We start from the raw sequence: 23,623 nt of genomic DNA, 5'->3' as shown, positions 1-23,623 counted from the left end.
TCCAAAGATGAATGAAAGTCTTATGGTTTTGGAATGACATGAGGATAATTGATGACAGAATTTTCCTTTTGTGGGCGAACTATTCATTTAACATTTTAAAAATGTTAGATGGACATCCAACAAAAACATTTCAGAATTAAATTCCATGAATAAAGTTTTTTGGTTACATTTTGAGACCTTATTAAAGGGATAGTTCACACAAAAATGAAAACTGTCATCATTTACTCACCCGAAAACACACTGACGCACATCACAAACGCACCTGTGAGCCTGTTCATTAGAAACCATGAGCTTTTATTGGAATGTTTCACCATTACACTTATAAATCCCACCCATGTGTCATCTGCCTTTATCAAAACAAGCTAATACTGGCACAATCATCATTCCACTCAAGCACATGTTCAGATGACTGGTCTGCAATCATGAATAAATGACATCTGAAGGTAAAAGCAGTTGAGTATCTAAAATGCCATGAAGAAAGAAAGAGAGACAAAGAAAATCCAGTATATGGGATTTTTTTTTAAAGTTTTCTTTTAGTCACAAATGTGAGAGATTGAAAGCAAGTATCAAAGTAGAGCAGGAAACACTTTGCTTTAATGTGGTAGGGGTCGAGGGTCATAAAACATTAAAATAAAGGACAGGATGGAGCCGTACACACAGTTCAACATGTGATTCTTTACACCTCAAAGACAATAATGATGCCGGTCCAGTTATCATCATCAATCTGAGTTCAGTTACATGCCGTCACACATTCACTGAAGACTGAAGCTGCTTACAATGGGATAAAAATCAACAAAAACTTATGTTCGTATGTTTCCAGCAGTCGGGTCTTTTCACCGTCGGACACATGTCTACTCTGAGGGGACCAACAATAGAAAAAGTATTTCTCATTTCTGTACCCTACCATCCCATAAGTGTGTATGTGTGCGTGTGTGTGATAGTTTAGGACATGACGCCGAACACAGGGTTGTGGCGGCAGATGCTCGGGCCGATCTCTTCGTAGTCCTTCTTGGTGTGACACACCTGGTAGAACTCCGGCTGAAAAGAAACAGACATTCAAAATGTCAAATTTTGTGTTTTAGGGTATCTGAAAAGTTTTTTTAAGAGCTTTTTTTATAAAAAGCTTTTTTTCTATATGTAGAATTCAGAAACCCCCTAGTTATTAGCGACACCGGTGGCCGTTAAGTGAACTGCAGCCAGAAACTTGCTGCTCGTACAAGAGACTGAATGTGATTCAAGGTCCCAAAATACTCACGGCAAAATTCTTTTTAGCACAGGCTTTCATAGACAACCTTGGAAGTTTTTTATTTATTATTTTAAAGTTTCGTTACAAGCTGTTCACACACTGTCAATTAAAAAAAGTTATTAACACATGGAAATTATTACATACAGCACCTTTAAGACCTGCACTAGGGCTGTTCAACGATAATCATGATTATCGTGTACAAAATAAAAGTCTGTGTTTACGTAATATATGTGTTTTGTGTATAATTATTATGCATATATAAATACACACACACACATGTATATATTTAAGAAATATATGCATGCATGTATAAATATATATTTTTTATATATATTTATATTATATATAAATGTAAATATTTTTATAGAAATATAAGATATTTTACTTAAACATATATATGAATGTATGTTTATTTATATATACATAGTTATAAACAAAACAAACACACATATATTGAGTAAACGCAGACTCTTATTTTGTACACGATAATCATGATTATCGTTGAACAGCCCTAACCTGCACAAATAAAATTAATACCATATGAGCGGAGCAATGTAGATCAGTGTAACATACTAAAATGTGAAAAATGTTAAAAAAAAACACAAACAAAAAAAAGATGATAAACCTCACATTTTAGCCTTTAATATTTTTTTATTACGTCAAAATGATAAATTATTATTTATTTTCATTTAAAATATTATATATAAACTACTTTTCAAAAGTTTGGGGGTCAGTGTTTGTGTTTTCTTATAGAAATTAATGCTTTCGTTCAGCATGGACACATTAAATTGATCAAAAGTGACAGTAATGCAGCAAAATTCCCAGAGTTAAATCAACACTGCTCCGAGTACATATAGTCCCTCTCTATATAGTGTTAAAGTTAATGAGATAATTAAGTTATGATTAAGCATTAGTGATGAACACCTGCTGTTAACAAGCAGAATCACAAAGAGAAACACAAGAACTTCAACTGACTTCCAGCCACAACCTACGATGAACTCAACTGAAGATAAAAGACATTAAATCTCTCAAGATCTGATAATATGCTGTTTGTAGAGTTGTTTTATCTCATTAACTTTAACTCTGCTTCAGTGTTATTTTAACTATATGTAGAGAGGGATCATATGTTCTCTGAGCAGAGTTGATTTAACTCTGGGGATTTTGTTGTGTACAAAAGATTTTATTTCAAATAAATGCTGTTTTTTTTTTTGTTTTTTGTTTTTTTAACTTTATATTCATCAAAGAATTACGGAAGAGGATTAGGGCCAAGCAATAATAAAAAAATAAAACCATCTCGAGATTAAAGTTGTTAAATTTCAAGAAAAAAGTAGAGATAAAATGTTGAGAATAAACTCGTTAAATTATGAGAAAAAAAATCATTAAATTGAGAAAAAAGTTGAGATAAAATGTTGAGAATAAAGTCATTAAATTACGAGAAAAAAGTCGAGATAAAATGTTGAGAATAAACTCGTTAAATTACGAGAAAAAAGTTGTTCAATTATGAGAAAAATGTTTTATTTCGAGAATAAAGTCGAGATAAAATGTTGAGAATAATCTCATTAAATTACGAGAAAAAAGGCACTAAATTACGAGAACAAATTCGTTAAATTACGAGAATAACTTAGTTAATTTAATGACTTTATTCTCAACATTTTAAGTTATTCTCGTAATTTAACGAATTTGTTCTCGTAATTTAGTGCCTTTTTTCTTGTAATTTAATGAGATTATTCTCAACATTTTATCTCGACTTTTTTCTCGAAATAAAAATTTTTCTCATAATTGAACGAATTTGTTCTCTAAATTTAACGAGTTTGTTCTCGTAATTTAACGACTTTATTCTCAACATTTTATTTCAACTTTTTTCTTGAAATTTAACGAGTTTTTTCTCGAAATTTAACAACTTTAATCTCGAGATGGTTTTATTTTTTTATTATTGCTTGGCCCTAATCCTCTTCCGTAAAGAATCCTGAAAAAATAAAATGAACAATTGTTTTCAACATGGAAAATAATCAAATTAATTAATTATTAATCATTATTATTATTGGAATTATATCCTGAGCAGCAAATCATATTAGAATGATTTCTGAAGGATCATGTGACACTGAAGACTGGAGTAATGATGCTGAAAATTCAGCTTTGATCAGAGGAATAAATTACTTTACTATATATTCACATAGAAAACTTATTTTAAACTAATAATATTTCACAATAGTGCTGGTTTTTGAACAAATAAATGCAGCCATGGTGAGCAGAAGAGACTCCGTTCAAAAACAATTTATATATATATTATATATATATAAATTTCCTAACTGTTTCGATTTTAAAAATGCACGTTAGCTACTTTTGACCCACCAGCCAAATTAAACTTAATTTTCAAACATGCTGTGCACTCATTTAATTAAATCACATTTTGCAGTTTAAAAATCAATCACATTAAGCCACATTACAATTCCTGTTTTTCCATTCCCAAATTTAAGGCCTCTTGAAATGGCTTTTTATGGCCTTAAATTTGATCAAACTGAAATGAAGACTTTAAGGACCCCCTGATTTAACATCCCGCAGCGTGAATGTAATGAGGGTCATTATTAAACATCAGTGTAATTGAGTTCTCACAGAGACGCTCCAGTGAACAGTGATTCACAGACAGGACGTTTTAATTGATTAATTATTATAAGGCCAGCAGACAGCGGCTCGGTTTCTCTCTGACTTGTGCAATAAAAGAGGCTGTTATTCATACAAATGTCTCTATATGTGAATGTGTAACATGTTCCACAGCACTATGAACCGTAACCTCGATGATCAAGGAAAGTCTGATTCCGAGTCCTTGAAAGCAGACACTCTCAGATGGTCACTCACTAGATGATGTGATTTCAAGTCAGAAAATCAAGCATTAACCTGTTAAAACCAGCAGAGCTTAGATTTGAACTGAAATGCCTAGAATTCATGAAGGCTTTGGAATTTTTTAAAAGCAGGATATGGATGAAATTTCAAGTGTAAAAAAGTACTGAACTAAACATTTTATACAAAATATATACAATGGCATGAAAAAGTATGTGAACCCCTTGCAGAATCTGTGAAAATGAGAATTATTTTAATAAAATAAGAGGGATAATAAAAAATGCATGTTATTTTTTGTTTAGTACTGTCCTGAGTAAGATATTTGACATAAAAGATGTTTGCATTTAGACAAAACAATAGCTGAATTTATTAAATAACCCCATTCATAAGTATGTGAAGCATTGATTCTCAATACTGTGTGTGGTCACCTGATGATCCACGACTGTTTTTGTGTTTTGTGATGGTTGTTCATGAGTCTCTTGTTTGTTCTGAGCAGTTAAACTGAGCTCTGTTCTTCAGAAAAATCCTCCAGCTCCTGCAGATTCATCAGTTTTCAAGCATTTTTGCATATTTGAACCCTTTCCAGCAGTGACTGTGTGATTTTGAGATCTGTGTTTTCACACTGAGGACAACTGAGGGACTCAAACTCAACTATTAAAAAAGGTTCAAACATTCACTGATGCTCCAGAAGGAAACACGATGCATTAAGAGTCGGGGGTGAAAACTTTTGAATTGAAATATCAAAGTAAATTGTACTTAATGTTTCTGCCGGGAAACAAGAGTATCTTCTGTTGGTTCTGAAGGGCAGTACTAAATGATATTTAAACAAAATAAAAGAAATTGTGACATCTTCATCCTGTTCAAAAGTTTTCACCCCCCGACTCTTAATGCATCGTGTTTCCTTCTGGAGCATCAGTGAATGTTTGAACCTTTTTTAATAGTTGAGTTTGAGTCCCTCAGTCGTCCTCAGTATGAAAACACAGATCTCAAAATCACACAGTCACTGCTGGAAAGGGTTCAAATATGCAAAACTGCTTGAAAACTGAGCTCTGTTCTTCAGAAAAATCCTCCGGCTCCTGCAGATTCATCAGTTTAACTGCTCAGGACAAACAAGAGACTCATGAACAACCATCACAAAACACAAAAACAGTCGTGGATCATCAGGTGACCACATTGAGAATCAATGCTTCACATACTTATGAATGGGGTTATTTTAATAAATTCAGCTATTGTTTTGTCTTGTGAACTAAATGCAAACATCTTTTATGTAAAATATCTTACTCAGGACAGTACTAAACAAAAAATAACATGCATTTTTTATTATCCCTCTTATTTTATTAAAATAATTCTCATTTGCACAGATTCTGCAAGGGGTTCACATACTTTTTCATGCCACTGTAGTTGACTAAATTGCTAGAAAATCAAAGCCACGTCTAACAAGTTGTGCTCCAAATTTGAGGTTTGAAAGCATCATTTCCATTGTAACAATTTCAAATGTTTTCACAGGATGAATTTTGAGCGTTTAAAATTTCATTGTTAATCTGTGATGATTACTGTTACGTTCCACGTATGTTTTTGTATTTTGTTTTAGTTTTTTTTTTTCTCTCTCTCTCTCTCTCTTTCTTATCTGTCTGTCGAGTTTTAGGTTGACGGTAAAGCGGGGCTCATCTTGGTGACGTCATGACGCTCTGACGTCCCAACCAGCGTTCTGCCAATCTGCAGGTGGCTGATCATTTAAAAGGCTTCGGCGGCATTCCACCTGCAGTGAGCGTTTGGGCTTGGACCTCACTCACGCTTGTCGAGCCAGAGCCAGTCATTCTTTGTGTTTGCGAACTGTTTATTTAGTCTGTGGTTCATTGAGACAGTATCTGGTTGTTTGTTTCTGTGTAATAGTTAAGCTGACGGCGTTAGAGAGTGATACAAGTCTTCTGTTAAATGTTTGAGTCCACTCGAAATCTGGCGTGAAGTCATTATCTGTCAATCGAGTGGTTGACAAATAATGAAACCCTTCTCCTGCAGACAAGTCTCTCGTGCGAAATGTTTGAACGCATTCGAATTCTGGCGTGAAGTCATTGTCTGTCAACCGAGGGGTTGACCGATAATGAAACCTTTTGCTGCGGACAGCTCAGAGATAACATCAACCTCACTGACCACGGTGAATTCCGCATAGTGCGTGTCAGCTAGCAACTAATGTTAGTTATAATGCGGGTGCTCGCCTTCCCTGTATTTTTGTTTATTTATTTAGTGGAGTTTAGTTAAGGCGCCGCGCCGAAGTTTTCGGTTTTGTTTTTACATTTTATTTTTGGTAGTTAGTTTAGGGGCGTGGGCGCTAGTTAGTGGGTTTTGTTCTGATTATTTCTTTTCTTTGGCGACATCCTCGTTCTTTCCTTACTTTTACTTTGTTTATGTCTTACTTGTTGACTTATCTCTACCGTGTTAATAAATATCGGATATTAATTGTTTCCCTTGTTGTTTGGTTTGTTCCTCCCCACGCCTCAACAGTTGTATCTCATTTAAATGTTGCGGTCATTCCACTGAACAACTTTAAGCACGTAACAATTACTAAAATATGTAAGAGGGGGAAAAAGGCAATAGTTTGTGTTTTTTGTCTCTGAAGTTCCTGGGCCCTCATTTATCAACATTGCGTAGAAAAGGTTCTATATTTTGTCCAACGAATGAAATTTAGAATGTGCCTAAGTACAAGAAAATCCGCATTTATCAAACGTGCACACGCAGTTCTTGTGCCCATGAGTAAGCGATCATTGTTGATAAATCCCACATGTGCGTAAGGGCCATGCTCGTTCACGTTCAAGGTCATTAGCATTCGGAAACGCTTCCAATGAACCATATATGGTGACAAAACTTCCCTTTAAAAGTCACGTGATTGTGTTTTTTCCTCACCGCAATAATAGCAAAGAGAGCTCTTGCCAAGCAGATCAGCATGATCTTGGAAAACGTGCTCTCTGGAGCGCATTGTTTGCAAAGTCTTCCAATAATGCAAGATAAAATAAAATAAAGTTTACTTAATTTTTACTTAAGTTTTTGCACACATAAACTATTTAAGTAAATTTCAAATATGGGTTTAAGTTACTCTACTTAGCTAAGATAAGTAATATTATAAGTAACTTTAATTTTATCAGTAAAAAGTTAAAGTTTAAAACTCTCTTGCAATACTTTTTACACAAAACAATATAACTGAATGAAACCATGCTGCTGACGTGTATGCTTTTACTTAGAAACATCTAGGCAGATAATATGAAAGATATTGTGTAGACATCATATCTACACATTAAAAGTAATGCTATAGTTGAACACAGAGACCTCAATACTTGGTACACAACACACAATGACGGTAACATTCGATGGAACATTTTTGAGTGTGATTGTGGCATTTTGAGTAGAAAATGAGCTCCAAATGTCACAAAATGATAAGTTACTAAACCTAACCACAAAAGCAATGATAAAACAGTGTAAAAACAGCTGGAAAACAGCAAAAAATTTACCTCATTAATTATTCAAGGCCCAGAGCATGATGGGAACACCAGTATCAGAAAAGTTGAGTAGTTTAACTTAATTTTATAATGTTGATGTTTACACTGTAATTTCTACAAGCTTAAATTGAGTACTACTAAATATCTTGCATTTGTTTTGTTTGTGTTTTTCTGTATTATTTACTTAACCATAATTTTTTTGTTGTTGTTGTTGTTGTTTGTTTTACAGTGACACCAATTACGCACTGTGTGTAAAACTAGACAATTGATAAATTGAGTGTTTTATAAATAAAGGAAATACAGGACATGTGGATTGCTTAATGCATACTGTGACACTCTTAAATGATTTTTGTGTGTAGTGTCACTATTCTACCACTAGATTATCTGCGTAAGCATGCTCAGAGGTGTGCTTATATTTACACACATTTCTACGTTTAAGTACAAGTTGGTGAATCCCACACTTTGCGCGAAACTGTTCTTACGCACTCACAACGCACAAATCTGTCCGTACGCACCATTGATAAATGAGGGCCCAGGGAAACTTGGATATATGAGCAACCTCACTTCAAAAGTCTGATTTCTGGAAAAGCTTTGGAAATTCAATTTTTCAAAAAAAAAAAAAAAAAAAAAAAAAAAAAATTTTTTATAACAAATATATATTTTTATTTTATTATTATTTTACTGGGCAGAAATTGTGAGTAAAAGATATTTTTTATATGCTCATCCTTGAATCGGGAATGACTGGATATGCAAATACATCTTATCTTACAAATAGAGCGTTCTCAGTGAAAAATGGTTACTTTGTTTCAGCAACAGTGCCTGTCACTTGTGAGGTTCCTCAGGGTTCTGTCATTGGCCCCAACTTATTTTCCTTTTATTATAAGGCTCTGGGGAATACCTCTCTGAATTCTGATTGGTCAGTTGCAACATTCCGAGATGTGTTATTCCCTAATTACAACAGTCGTCTATAGCAATGCTAAATAACATAACGCCCATCTGGGTACCTTATTACATGTTTACTTATACTATTTTTGTTGAAATATTGGTAACACTTTACTTGGCCATTATAATGCATTATAAAAGGTATTCATAATGTATGTTTTAATGCATTATATCTTTTAATAAATAATAGTAACCAAAGTTAAATGCATTATAATATTTGTGTAACGTCATATATTATTAACAACCATCATCAACAGAAACGCTGAATAATATACCGCCCATCCGGGTATCTGCACATCTTTCATGTCTCACCACGGACTGCCAGCTGCTGCCATTTTGCATCTCTGTTATATTTATCGATTGTATTGAAATTAATGAAAACAGCGGACTTTCGTATTAATAGTAATATTGTTGCTGCGTTTATCTTATTTCCCCAACAATTGTTTTACACTGTATTAGATTATTAGGCTAATAAACAGGGAAGATTTCAGAACAGTTTCATCTCAAACCAATGCCTCTCGTCCTCATAATTATTAATAATAAGCAGCATGACTGTACTTTATCCCTTAAATGTTCAACTAGTTTGAACTTGTTCTTTCATCTTGGCAGAAGCACTTTAAGTCTTTAGAAAATGCATTATAAAAGTATTTTTAATGCATTAATTATGCACCATATAATGCCTTGTATGGTCTCGAATAATTGTAACCACAGTTATAATACTTTAAAAAGTATAATGCATTAAAACACGTGACAAACAACCAATTTCAGATGTAACAAGGAATCTGCAAATATTATAATGCATTTAACTTTGGTTAAAATTATTTATCAAAAGACAATGCATTAAAGTGTACATTATGAACACCTTTATAATGCATTATACACAATGGCTGAGTAATTTATTTTTCAATATATCAATATTTCACCAAAACTAGTGTGTGTGTGTGTGTCTGTGCGACTTACAGTCGACGCCAGCATGGATCCTCCAAACCACACGGCGTATCGCTGCATGTGATGGGTGATGACCTGAACGTCGATTGGTTTAGGCTGTGAGAGCAGAAGAGATGCAGAGCAGATATTGAGTTTGGGTCATTTCTCATTCTAAATGCACTGACGCTGATGTTGATCTTTAAACGGGACCTTGAGTTTTCCCCCACTGAGCTCCTCGCTGAGCTTCAGACGAGCATCGACTGTTCTCTTCAGGTCTCTCTGCAGGCGGCGGCCGAAGTCACGGAACATGGTGGAGCCGCCCGAGAGAACGATGTTCTGCAAAAGAGGACACGCGTTCAAATGTGTTTTTCTTCAGTGTTTCTGTCTTGTACATCTATCTAAATTATTGGAGAAGCAAAATGACTTAGAGGGATAATTCAATTTTCCCAATCATTTACTCACCCTTAAGTTGTTCCAAACCTGAATACATTTCTGTGGAGCAACTTAAGGGTGAGTAAATGATGACAGAATTTCAATTTTTGGGTGAACTATCCCTTTAAAATATTACATCTTGTTTTATAAAAAGTCAAAATTGAGTGATTAAGTGTTTAAAACAAGAACAAATATCTGCCAGTGGGGTCAGAAAAACACACTTAATTCGAAGGGAAATCAAGATTATTTTTCTGGCCCAATTGGCAGATATTTGTTCTTGTTTTAAACAAACAGATTCCATTTTAATACATTTTTCAGAAAAAAAAAAAACTTAATATTTACGTCATTTTACTTCTCAAGTAACTTTATCTTGATTTAAGAATGTCTAGATATTTTTACTGGAAAACAAGACAAAAATACTGAAGGAAAAATATCATTTTTTGCAGTTTAATGACAGACTTAATACATTATAAATACCTTTTTAAGACCAAGTAATGAAAACTTAAGGAATAAAGTGAAGGGAACATGTCAATATCAGGGTTTCTGCACGTTTTATAATGATAGACTTTATAAAGACCTTTTTAAGACCAATAAAATACATTTTAGGGAATAAATCAAAATCTTCTCTAAATGTAAACGTCTAGGGAGAAACACATGACATTATATTGTAATAGCAACACCTTACAGGTTGAAAATACTTCCAACAGATCTCCAATTACTTTGTAATTAATTTAATTAAAAAGAAACAGCTGAAGGCTTGAATACCTCTGCTCCTAGGCAATATACAGAAACTTTTACTGTACCTTCTGATCATAATGCAAAAAATGATTCCTCAATATTGTCTTCTTTTCCAGTAGAAATATCTAAACATTCTTAAATCAGCATACAAAATGACATAAGATATTAAGTCTTGTTTTCTAAATGAAGCAAGTTTATAATTAAAACAAGAACAAATATCTGCAAGTGGGGTCAGAAAAAAATCTATTTAAAAGGAAATCATACCCAATTGACAGATATTTGTGTAAACTCTTAATTTTGTTCAATTTCTCAGAAAACAAGACTTAATATCTTCAGCCATTTTGCTTCTCCAGTAAATGTTTCTTGATTTAAGAATGTTTAGATATTTGATATATTTTTTGCAGTGTAATACCAAAAATTTAAGACTTTTTGCTCTGATTTAAGACCTTTTTAAGGCCTTTATTTGTGGAAAGGTGAATTAAGAATTTTTAAAGACCCGCACAATCAGCACAGAGAAACATTACTGACCTTATAGAGCGGACGGCGCACGTCGATTGGACAGTTCTGAATGACCTCATCGACAACCTCAGAGATGGGCTGAGTGAAGTCTGGATTAGCGAACTGAAAGAGGAAACAGTGTGTGAAGCTGCAGTTTGGGGACTATTTTTAAGACATTTTTTAAGAAAAAAATTAATACTGTATGTCCCAACAGAACAACTCCCCCCTTAAAAAAATTAAACAAGGACTTAATACTGCTTATCATCAAACATGTTAATATGCTCAAGCCATGTTTTATTCAATATGTACCTACAGTAGTGGCCAAAAGTGATGTTCAGAGGAGATATTTGTTTATAATGACCCTACAACTTCGATTAAACCATCAAAATATGAGGAAAATGTTCTATATTTTTTAAAAATATTTTAAATATGAGGGAAGAACAAAACACTAAACTTGGTTAAGGTATTTATCTGACAAAATTCTTTTGCAAAAAAGGCAAACTACAGCCACAGGTTTTATTTTACTGTGCAAAAAATGCATAGAAAAGCAAAAAGCTCACTGTGTTCTCCCTTGTGTTCATAATTCCTTTGCATGACAGCCTGGATAAAAATGATGTTATCACCAGAAATAAAACAATGGACTCCATGCAATATGCTTAGAAAATCTTTAACATATTTTGAATAATATTTGAATAAAGATAAAGATGTCAATTTTCCAAGACAGGACATCACTTTTGGCCTCTCCTGTATGACTGAAATTGACAAAATTTATTAATTCAGGGATACACTGATATGAAAATTTTTGGCCGATACCGATAATTCTTTATATTTGAAAGCCGATAACCGATATATTGACTGATATTTTTATATCATTTTGAGAGCCTGATTACAAAAACAAAAAAGTCTAATCATTAAAAGCCATGTCCCAAACACACGATTATAAAATGATGTATCTTATATGACAAACTTGCGCTTGCACATGTTGCACTTAACAGTATTTTCCTTTTTGAAGTGATTTTCAATCATATTTCAAGCAATTCAAAACCATCATGGTGTACAGTGCACATCTGAAGGAAATAATCCATTATTTATCGGCTTTAATATATCGGCCAAATTTTCTTATCGGGCCGATAATGATAACATTGAACATATATCGGCCGATACCGATATTGTGGCCGATATATCCCTAGATATTAGTACGCAAACCTATAGTGTTCTTAGTCTTTAATTGCAATAATAGAAACATGTCGCATGTGCAAACCTCAGGATGAAAGAAGATCTCAGGTCCCAGGAAGCGCTCGTATCCCACGTCGATCGTGAACTCTTTCTTGCTGATGGCGTTGATGCCGGTGTACTGCTTGATCCATTTGGACCCGTCTGTGTCGTACTTGTTGAACTCCTTCACCAGGTCGGGACAGACGTAACTGAAGCGCTCCTGCATGCCAGACAGACACGTTCAGAGTCTGGAGGACGAGACGCTTGTGTGATCATCACAAACATGTTCACACTCACCTTGACAGCTTTGGCGGTCTCCAGCGACTGCTCTGGCGGGATTCCCACCTCTCTCTCCCTCAGTAACTGCTGCGTGAAATACGTGATGTCCCGGCCCGCGATGGGAATGTGTTTGATGCAGCTGCCGATCACGTAGCCCTCTGCCTGTCAATCCAATCAAAGCAGAGACTTTTTAACGTTCCTGCTCTGTTGTATTCTGTAGATCGACTTCAACAGGATCAAAACACAGCAGGAAACAAACCGCTGCTCAGACAGACACACATCAAAATAACACGGCTGAACGCATTTTGGCGGCAGTAACCACACGAAAGTCATGTGACGGTATCAAATTTTCATTCACTGCAAAAAGTGAATATTTCATATTTCTCTTAAATATATACTTTAATAAACATTAATTTGAGTGTATTTATATATACATAATTACACACAGTACACCCACATATATTATGCAAACTCAAACATTTATTTTGTATACGATTAATCACGATTGACAGCCCTAATCAAGATACATTTACTGGAGAAGCAAAATTACTGAAGATATTAAGCCTTGTTTTCTGAAAAATACATCAAAATAAAGTGAGTTTATGCTAAAAAGTAAAAATATTTGTCAACAAGGTCAGAATAATAAACTTAATTCAAAGGGAAAGTAAAATTATTTTTCTTACTCTACTGAAAGATATTTGTTAACGTTCAAAATAATTAATTGGTTTGAGTAGGACAAACATCAATTATAAACTTAATTAATAATTAACTTTTATGAGTATTTAGCACTTTCTTTTTCTTTCAAGTTCACAGAACTGATATATTTTAAGTAAACTGAATTGTTTCATGGTTTTGAGTTTTATGAAATTATTTATTTTAATTTAGATGAACTTAAGTTCAACGGATGAAAAAGGGCTGGGATTTCCCAACATGCATTGCCCATGGCACTTGAAAAGGAAGAATAAATGCTCAAATTAAGTGATTGCCTTAAATGTTTGAGTTTTGCCAACTTATTTGGGTTTACAACTCAATTTTGATTCATTTTTCATTGAACAAGACCTATCTTCAGTCATTTTGCTTCTCCAGTAAATGTATCTTGATTTAAGAATGTTTAGATATTTGTACTGGAAAACAACACAAAAAGAAGAACAATTTTTTTGCATTGTGTCATTATAATTGCTAAAACTTTTACAATGATATTAAATTAAGTGTTGTCCTTTTAAGAACAAGTTTCATTTTTTTTTTCATATAAAATAAAATGAATGTTAAAGACTTAAATGCAGTAAAACAATACACAATAAAAATATATCAAGTAAACAAATGTTTTAAACTGATTAAATATAAAGAACAATAAAGAATTTCTGGCATGTTTTATTTCAGATTACAAATGCAAAAGTTTCAATGTAAACAAATTTTTGAAAATAAATTTGATAAACACCAAATACTTGTTTGTTTGTTTGTTTATCAATCATCTTTCCATTTTTAGAATGCTTAGAGGGAAAAAGCATTCTAAAAATGGAAACAAAATTGTAATAAAGATTCTAGAATTAGTCCATGATAACAATATTGTGCGTGTTCATTACCATGATATCATATTACAGAATACCGGCACTCGATATTCCAGCTCTCAGGACTGACACGAGTCAAACGTTGTTGAAGTGGACAGAAGTTAAAATGAGATGGTTGTTCTGTAATGTGTGTGTGTGACGTACCACTGGAATGACGTGAGTAACTCCGTCTCCGCTGTCGATGACGGTTCCTGTCAGTGTTCGCTCACCCACCTGCCGAGACGTCCATGATGCTGCTAGAGCCAAAACAGCCTGACAAACACACACACACACACACAAAATCAGCCAAACTAAACACTGACATGTTTGTGTGTGTAAGCTGCACGATTATTTGTCTCAATTCAAACACTTCCTCTTTAGGCAATCTAATTTGTGGTGTGCCTCTGAGTTTTATTTTAGCACCCACTCTTTTCTCTCTATATCTACTTCCTTTGGGTTCAGTTTTAAGAAGCATCGTTACGCTGAGGATATGCAAATCTACCTGCCAGTAACTAGGAAAAACAACTGTGCTCTTCTATTGTAGGTTCAAGTTTTTTTCTGTCTTCGTTCTCTTTCTAAAATCAAATCTTTCCTTTTAGAGGCTGCAATCCATGTCTTCATTACATCTCAGCTGAACTATTGCAACTTCCTCTATTATGGCCTCTCAAAGACCCAAGCTTCTCGACTACAAGTAGTCCATATTGCTACAGCTAGATTTCTGAAGAGACATAAAAAAAAATTAGATGACGTTACGCCCCTTCTGAGAGCCCTACATTGGTTGCATACCCATTACAGAATTGAGTATAAAATCTTACAACTTGTGTATAAATCTTTAAATTATCTAGCACCTTCTTATCTGACAAACCTACTTCACTTTGGAACAATCTTCCTAACTTCATCAGAGTTCAAATCTTGCCTTAAAACTCATCTTTTCTCTTTGGCTTTTAGTATGTCATTTTGTCCTTTATTCAACTTTCTTCCCTTTTCTGCTGTTTTTTTTTAACCGTTTTAATTTGTGTATTCTTGTTTATTATTGTTGTATATCACTTTGGTTGGCCTATAGCTGTTTTTAAACGTGCTCTAGAAATAAACCGAACTTGAACTTGTGATCTTATTCCTAAATGACAATGATTCAGCTCTGTCTATTTAAGCTTTGACAAGTAGGATCACAGTGAACATTCAGATCTGCGTTCTGATCCAGAGAGCCGTTATGTATAGATATGAAACAGCTTCACAAACACTCTTTTCAACCACACGGTATCATTATTTCTGTCTTGCAATAATTCAAATGATCACAGAAGTACTGGATAAAAGTTTTTAGTTCAGATATAAACACTGATGTCTAGGGATGTGCAACGATTCATCGATTAGTCTGTGTTTTTGTAATATATGTGTGTGTTCTGTGTATAATAATTATGTATATATAAATACAGACACATACATGTATATATTTAAGAAAAATGTTAAATTTATATATAAAATATTTATATTTATATGTAATATAAAATATATATAAATATATATATTTATTTAAACATGCATTTATTTCTTAAATTTATACATGTATGTGTGTGTATTTATATATACATAATTATTATACACAGAACACACACATATAACGTAAACAGACTTTTATTTTGCAAACGATTAATCGTTGCACATCCCTAGATCAAAGTAGAGTAAATCACCTTAACTTGACTCTTCAAATAAAGATTGTCAATTACATTGGTATGCCAGTAGGTGGCGACAAGTGACTGTTAAAAAAAAAGTATGAATAAGGAATCATTCATTCAAGAGATTCATTTAAAAATGCAGATTCATCCAGTGATGAAACAAGTGAAGTCTTTATGAGTGAGTCATTGAATCATTCACTCATTTTTGACATTTTAAATAGACGGAAGCAATTAACATTTTGTCTGAACCTCTAGTAAATTATCTTGTTTTGTTGTCTATACAGAATCATGGGAGAATTGTGCTTTCTATTGTGATTTCTATTGAAACAAAAAAAATTGTGATTCTCGATTGCAGCTCAAGTGTGTGTGTGTGTGTGTATACCTGCACAGCGATGTACAGCCCCGGCACATTAAAGGACTCAAACATGATCTCGGCCGTGTACTCGCGGTTTTCTGGAGTGTTTAAAGGTGGTTCAGTCTGCAACAGAGAAACCAACAGCAGGAAGTGATGCGCTGGTCTAAATGAACGACTTAGTTGCTCTAGTAGAGTTACACCTTGTTCTAACCAGACACATCACACGATAAAAGCTGTCTTTTCCATGTTAATCAAAGGTTTCGTCCTAACCAGCCGCAATGCGATTCTATTTGAAATGGTCTCCATTTCTTCGATTACGAGACTTGTTTTGAGAAATTACAGCCAATCAGAAGAGCTTGTGGGCGGAGTCTCTCTTTGTCATAGAATAGACTTGTTTGTTAACAGTTTGAATGTTCTTATTTTCTGTAATTAATTTACAAGATCTGAGGAGATTATCCATTGTGGCTAAAAAAGCTTATATTCAACCTCACATTAGATGCTTTTAACAAACATTATCTGAGATTATCATGTCAGTTTGCATGTTTTTCCAGCCACTACGCTGCAGAAATAAAAAACATTTCTAAAACAGATTAATCACGTATCGTCGTCGAGGCTGGTTAGGACAAATACCCTGAATAACATGGAAAAGATTCCTTGCATCACATGTCATGAAGGACAAGATCATCACATGAGCACTTTAAGTTGAGGTTTACTCACCAGTAGGAAGTAATGGTCCTCGGGTTCGGCCCTCAGGTACTTGAAGATCACCTGCTCCATAAACCTCTCCATCAGATCCCAGTCCTCCACGATCCCGTGCCGTATGGGCCACTGAGGAGACAGACACAGGCTCAGAGATCATGTACGCGTCTGGAGGAACCGCACGCTTTCTAACGGATTCTCAGAGCTTCGTCTTCACGGTTGTGATCAACTAAAAGCTAATTTCATAGCATGAGCAGTTACAAGTTACACAGGAGATAAATAAAACCGCTGATTCATAACGCTCTGAAGCTTCCTGAAGCAGTGTTTTGAAATCGGCCATCACTATATAAGTCGTTATTTAGTTTTTTTTGGCGCACCAAAAATATTCTCGTGGCTTTATAATATTAATATTGAACCACTGTACTCACATGAACTGATTTAAATATGTTTTTAGTGCATTAATGGATCTTGAGAGAGGAAATATCATTACTCAGGCCTCACTGAGCCATCGGATTTCATCAAAAATATCTTAATTTGTGTTCTGAAGATGAATGAAGGTCTTACGGGTGTGAAACAGCATGAGGGTGAGTAATTAATCACAGAATTTACATTTTTGGGTGAACTAACCCTTTAAATAGGGCACCATTTGAGGGGACGGCCATTTGTAGTGGTGTCCGAAACCATAGTGGATGTTATCGAGTGCACTCATTCAATCCCACAATGGGATAACGAGTGTACAACCGATGCTCGACGGCTAGAGAATACCCATAATGCACTGTGAGGGTCACGCCGAATGTCTCACAAATTCATTTTTATTCTCAGCTTCATCAAGCTACGCCTTTGTTTTGAATAGGCGACCTCTAGTGGAGAAAAGTTACATATTGTGCCTTTAACTTTGTTAACTGAAGACTGGAGTAATGATGCTGAAAATTCAGCTTTGATCACAGGAATAAATTATAGTTTATTATATATTTACATATATAACAGCTATTTGAAATTGTAATAATATTTCAGAATTTTTAATATATTTTTTTATCATATGAATGCAGTTTTGGGGAGACTTTTTTCTAAAACGTTAAAAAAAAAATCTTGCCGACCCCAAACTTTTTAACAGTAGAGTACCTACAAAAACACTTTTTTTCCCCATGACTGTTTACTCACTTTGGTGGCGTAATTGGGTTTATCGATGGCTTCGTCTCCGATGAAGAAGTCGAGGTCATCCACACCCTTCATCATCCTCCGCTGAGCCTGGTCGCCCACCTTCGCTGACTCCTTAATGGCGATGCCTGACAGAAGAAAAGGATGATGGGAAGCATGAGATAATCATATTTCAGTCAAACATGAAGAGGAAGTAAAGAGAGAACTGAGCGCTGACGTGAGTACAGGATTATTTTGAGCATGTGTTGAAGATTGGGAGATGATTTTACATCTTTTGGCCAATGAGCTCTCCAGTCACGTGTGATTACTCAGATCCAGTGCTAATAGAGACATCTGACCCAACAGGAGTACACTAAAATGGGATTATCTTAAAGATGACTATTTTTCCAATTAATTGTATTAGAGATTGAAGTAAAAATGCAATTCCACGCCAATAAAACACTTAAAACATAGAAGAAGCCTAAACAAAATGATAGAAACTGGCTTTGGGAGCTGCTTTCAAACATTCACCTTCATCTCAGTGTTTCTGACGCTTCTATCCGAGAACGAACTCAAACTTAAAGCTTCCTAAAGCATCTCTACAGCCGTCAGAAGCTCGTACACTACACCCTACATACATCAGCCTTGCACACTACAGATGGACACTCCACGCTAACGACATCTGCCTGCCTAATACACTAGACGTGCACTACGCCCTACAGACATCAGCCTAGCACAATACAGTTTGACTACACCCTACATACATCAGCCTAGCACACTACAGATGGACTACACCCTACATACATCAGCCTAGCACACTACAGATGGACTACACCCTACATACATCAGCCTAGCACACTACAGATGGACTACACCCTACATACATCAGCCTAGCACACTACAGATGTGCACTACACCCTACATACATCAGCCTAGCACACTACAGATGGACTACACCCTACATACATCAGCCTAGCACACTACAGATGGACTACACCCTACATACATCAGCCTGCCCAGCACACTACAGATGGACTACACCCTACATACATCAGCCTAGCACACTACAGATGGACTACACCCTACATACATCAGCCTAGCACACTACAGATGGACTACACCCTACATACATCAGCCTAGCACACTACAGATGTACACTACACCCTACATACATCAGCCTAGCACACTACAGATGGACTACACCCTACATACATCAGCCTAGCACACTACAGATGGACTACACCCTACATACATCAGCCTAGCACACTACAGATGGACTACACCCTACATACATCAGCCTAGCACACTACAGATGGACTACACCCTACATACATCAGCCTAGCACACTACAGATGGACTACACCCTACATACATCAGCCTAGCACACTACAGATGGACTACACCCTACATACATCAGCCTAGCACACTACAGATGGACTACACCCTACATACATCAGCCTAGCACACTACAGATGGACTACACCCTACATACATCAGCCTAGCACACTACAGATGGACTACACCCTACATACATCAGCCTAGCACACTACAGATGGACTACACCCTACATACATCAGCCTAGCACACTACAGATGGACTACACCCTACATACATCAGCCTAGCACACTACAGATGGACTACACCCTACATACATCAGCCTAGCACACTACAGATGTACACTACACCCTACATACATCAGCCTAGCACACTACAGATGGACTACACCCTACATACATCAGCCTAGCACACTACAGATGGACACTTCACGCTAACGACATCTGCCTGCCTAATACACTAGACGTGCACTACACCCTACAGACATCAGCCTAGCACACTATAGATGTACACTACAGATGTGCACTACACCCTACAAACATCTGCCTGCCTAGTACACTACCGACGTGCACTACACCCTACAGACATCTGCCTGCCTAGTACACTAGATGTGCACTACACCCTACAGACATCTGCCTGCCCAGTACACTTCCGACGTGCACTACACCCTACAGGCATCAGCCTTGCACACTACAGATGTACACTAAAGATGTCAGAAGTGCAAAACACCCTATAGACATCAGTCTAGTACACTACAGATGTCAGAAGTGCAAAACACCCTATAGACATCAGTCTAGTACACTACACACAGATGTCAGAAGTGCAAAACACCCTATAGACATCTGCCTGCCTAGTACACTACCAACATAATCCTAGAACACTACAGATGTACATTACACCCTACAGACATCAACCTAGCACACTACAGATGCACACTACACCCTACAGACATCAACCTAGCACACTACAGATGCACACTACACCATACAGACATCTGCCTAGCACACTACACCCTACAGACATCAACCTAGCACACTACAGATGTACACTACAGACATCTGCCTGCCTAGTACACTACCAACATCAGCCTAGCACACTACAGATGTGCACTACAGATGTACACTACACCCTACAGACATCAACCTAGCACACTACAGATGCACACTACAGACATCTGCCTAGCACACTACACCCTACAGACATCAACCTAGCACACTACAGATGTACACTACAGACATCTGCCTGCCTAGTACACTACCAACATCAGCCTAGCACACTACAGATGTCCAAAACACCCTACAGACATCCGTCTAGCACACTACAGATGTGCACTACACACTACAGACATCTGCCTGCCTAGTACACTACAGATGTGAAAAACAGATGTGCACTACACACTACAGACATCTGCCTGCCTAGTACACTACAGATGTGAAAAACAGATGTGCACTACACACTACAGACATCTGCCTGCCTAGTACACTACAGATGTGAAAAACAGATGTGCACTACACACTACAGACATCTGCCTGCCTAGTACACTACAGATGTGAAAAACAGATGTGCACTACACACTACAGACATCTGCCTGCCTAGTACACTACAGATGTGAAAAACAGATGTGCACTACACACTACAGACATCTGCCTGCCTAGTACACTACAGATGTGAAAAACAGATGTGCACTACACACTACAGACATCTGCCTGCCTAGTACACTACAGATGTGAAAAACAGATGTGCACTCCACACTACAGACGTCAGCACAGAAGAACAGACACTCACATGACGGAATGATGAACTGTGGTTCCGTGTTTCCTGCATATCCCAGTTTAGTGTACCTGAAACAGAAACACACACATTATTGCTCACATTCATTCATCTCTCATTTTGCAGCTGCAGGTTTTAGAGCTGCAAATCAAAATAAATCAAACACTGAACAAACACCACTGGCCAAATTTATATCTAATGAACAATTCACATCTCTTTATGATGAGCACTTTATTCAGAATGAGTTCATAAACCAAAAATAAATTCTCCTTTAAAATCAAAACCGCTTTCGTTTCCTGAAGGATGTCAACATAATTACACTGCCATGAACCAACTTTTGCATTTAAGAAAAAAAATATTTATTAATAAATCAATTAATCACACATAATTCGGAGAGTGTTTCATGTCTCAACATGTCAAACCATCTTAACTCTGTCGATCTGTTCTGATCAATTAAACCATCACAGAATCAAAACACACATAAAACTGCGGTTATAATCATTTAAACATTCGTGAATGTCCAGCATTATATTTTAATACAAGTCACGCATATTAAAGGATTTCGTGTTTTTCTGTGTTTGCCCATATAAGGCCGCAGCAAGAATACGGAAGTAGAGGAAGAGGAAGCAGCTGTGCGCATGCGCACAAGTAAACACAACAGATTCAATCATTTCCCTGCTTTTCAAACTCTTTTATTTTAATTTTTTATCATTGATATAATCATATTAGGCGGTCTGCTCCGCAAAATAACATGTTATGTGAGCGTTAAAGCGGCGCGTTTCGCCGCTCCGCGCGTCTGTAAGCTCAGCATCACACAATCAGCTCGAATAACATTTAATGCTCAAATAACTGATTTCATGACAGTTCTCGCGCATCTCTGAGCTGGAAAAATCCAATATCGCAAAATCCAAACAGCAGCTGATAAAGGGAAAATAAGCATTCAGCAGGAGAATGTTATCCGTGCAGGAGCGACAGTGCGCGCGCGGCTCGCGCCGGTTTTCGTCAGCCGCGCACAGATTGCTTGATTTACTCACCCTGTGCCACAATCCACAACGCATGCCGGTAACCGAGCGGCCATCTCGAGTGGTTAAAGCGCCGGTGAGCTCCCGGTACGAGTGATCAGTCGCTCCGTTTGTGCGCGAGGCGGAACCCGGAAACGCGAAGGGAAGCGTTTTTCCACTTCCGCATTCAATCACAGAAGAAAGCGCGCACCCTAGAGCGACCGCGAGCGTCACACGGTGATGACATGGGCGGGGCAGAGCGGATCAAACACGTGGCTGTTCAAATGCCAGAAGAACACTGTTTTGTTTTTTTCAAAGTGCATTACTGGAGAGATTGTTTGTTTTGCCTAATACTGTCAAAGCACGAGCACACACTCGACGCACAACTGTGAATCTCAGGGGGAAAAAGCAACAATAGCAATATCCAATAAAATTCAATGTTGAATGTTGATGTGTCAGTAATTTTGTGGGTCTGTCCCAAAACACACACTTGCAGTCTTTGCATTTGACCACTTGTCTGCCTGCATTTCCTGTTTTTGAGCCAACTGTTTAAGTGTGTATGTGTGTGGATTTTTAAGGGCACTAATTCCTGTCTCCTGTCAGTACACCCTACATATATCTGCCTACCTAGTGCACTAGGCGTGCATTACACCCTACAGATCTCTGCCTAGCACACTACAGATGTACACTAAACCCTAGACATCAGCCTAGCACACTACGGATGTGCATTACACCCTACAAACATCTGCCTACATAGTGCACTAGGCGTGCATTACACCCAACAGGTATCAGCCTAGCACACTACGGATGTACACTAAACCCTAGACATCAGCCTAGCACACTTCAGATGTGCACTACACACTGCAGACATGCACTTCATACTACAGACGTGCACTAAACCTACAGACATCTGCCTAGTACACTGCAGACATGCACTAAAACCTACAGACGTCAGCCTAGAACAATACAGATGTACACTAAACCATAGACATCAGCCCAGCACACTACAGATGTACACTACACCCTACAGACATTAGCCTACCACACTAGATGTACACTAAACCCTAGACATCAGCATAGCACACTACAGATGTACACTACACCCTACAGACATCTGCCTATCACACTACAGATGTACACTAAACCCTACAGATGTCAGCCTAGCACACTACAGATGTACACTACACCCTACAGACATCTGCCTATCACACTACAGATGTACACTAAACCCTACAGATGTCAGCCTAGCACACTACAGATGTACACTACACCCTACAGACATCAGCCTAGCAAACTCCATATGTACACTACACCGTACAGACATCTGCCTAGCACACTACAGATGTACACTACACCCTACAGACATTAGCCTAGCACACTAGATGTACACTAAACCCTAGACATCAGCATAGCACACTACAGATGTACACTACACCCTACAGACATCTGCCTATCACACGACAGATGTACACTAAACCCTACAGATGTCAGCCTAGTACA

At 36.7% G+C, this 23,623-nt stretch overlaps 1 protein-coding gene across 1 annotated transcript; it reads right to left on the bottom strand.

Annotated features, from left to right (window-relative positions):
• Positions 1-510: 510 nt before the first annotated feature.
• actr3 (actin related protein 3) lies at positions 511-22,311 on the bottom strand. Its single transcript, XM_067409523.1, has 12 exons — positions 22,157-22,311; positions 21,138-21,193; positions 18,042-18,166; positions 16,899-17,009; positions 16,209-16,304; positions 14,319-14,426; positions 12,625-12,768; positions 12,374-12,547; positions 11,143-11,235; positions 9,655-9,780; positions 9,478-9,561; positions 511-1,038 (listed from the first exon to the last, which is right to left on the bottom strand). The coding sequence occupies exons 1-12, from the start codon at positions 22,198-22,200 to the stop codon at positions 943-945; spliced, it is 1,257 nt and encodes a 418-aa protein (XP_067265624.1). The 5' UTR covers positions 22,201-22,311; the 3' UTR covers positions 511-942.
• Positions 22,312-23,623: the final 1,312 nt, after the last annotated feature.

The sequence above is a fragment of the Chanodichthys erythropterus genome, chromosome 14, assembly GCF_024489055.1.
Source record: "Chanodichthys erythropterus isolate Z2021 chromosome 14, ASM2448905v1, whole genome shotgun sequence".
Classification (NCBI taxonomy): Eukaryota; Metazoa; Chordata; class Actinopteri; order Cypriniformes; family Xenocyprididae; genus Chanodichthys; species Chanodichthys erythropterus.
This window is presented reverse-complemented; position numbering and strand designations above follow the sequence as displayed.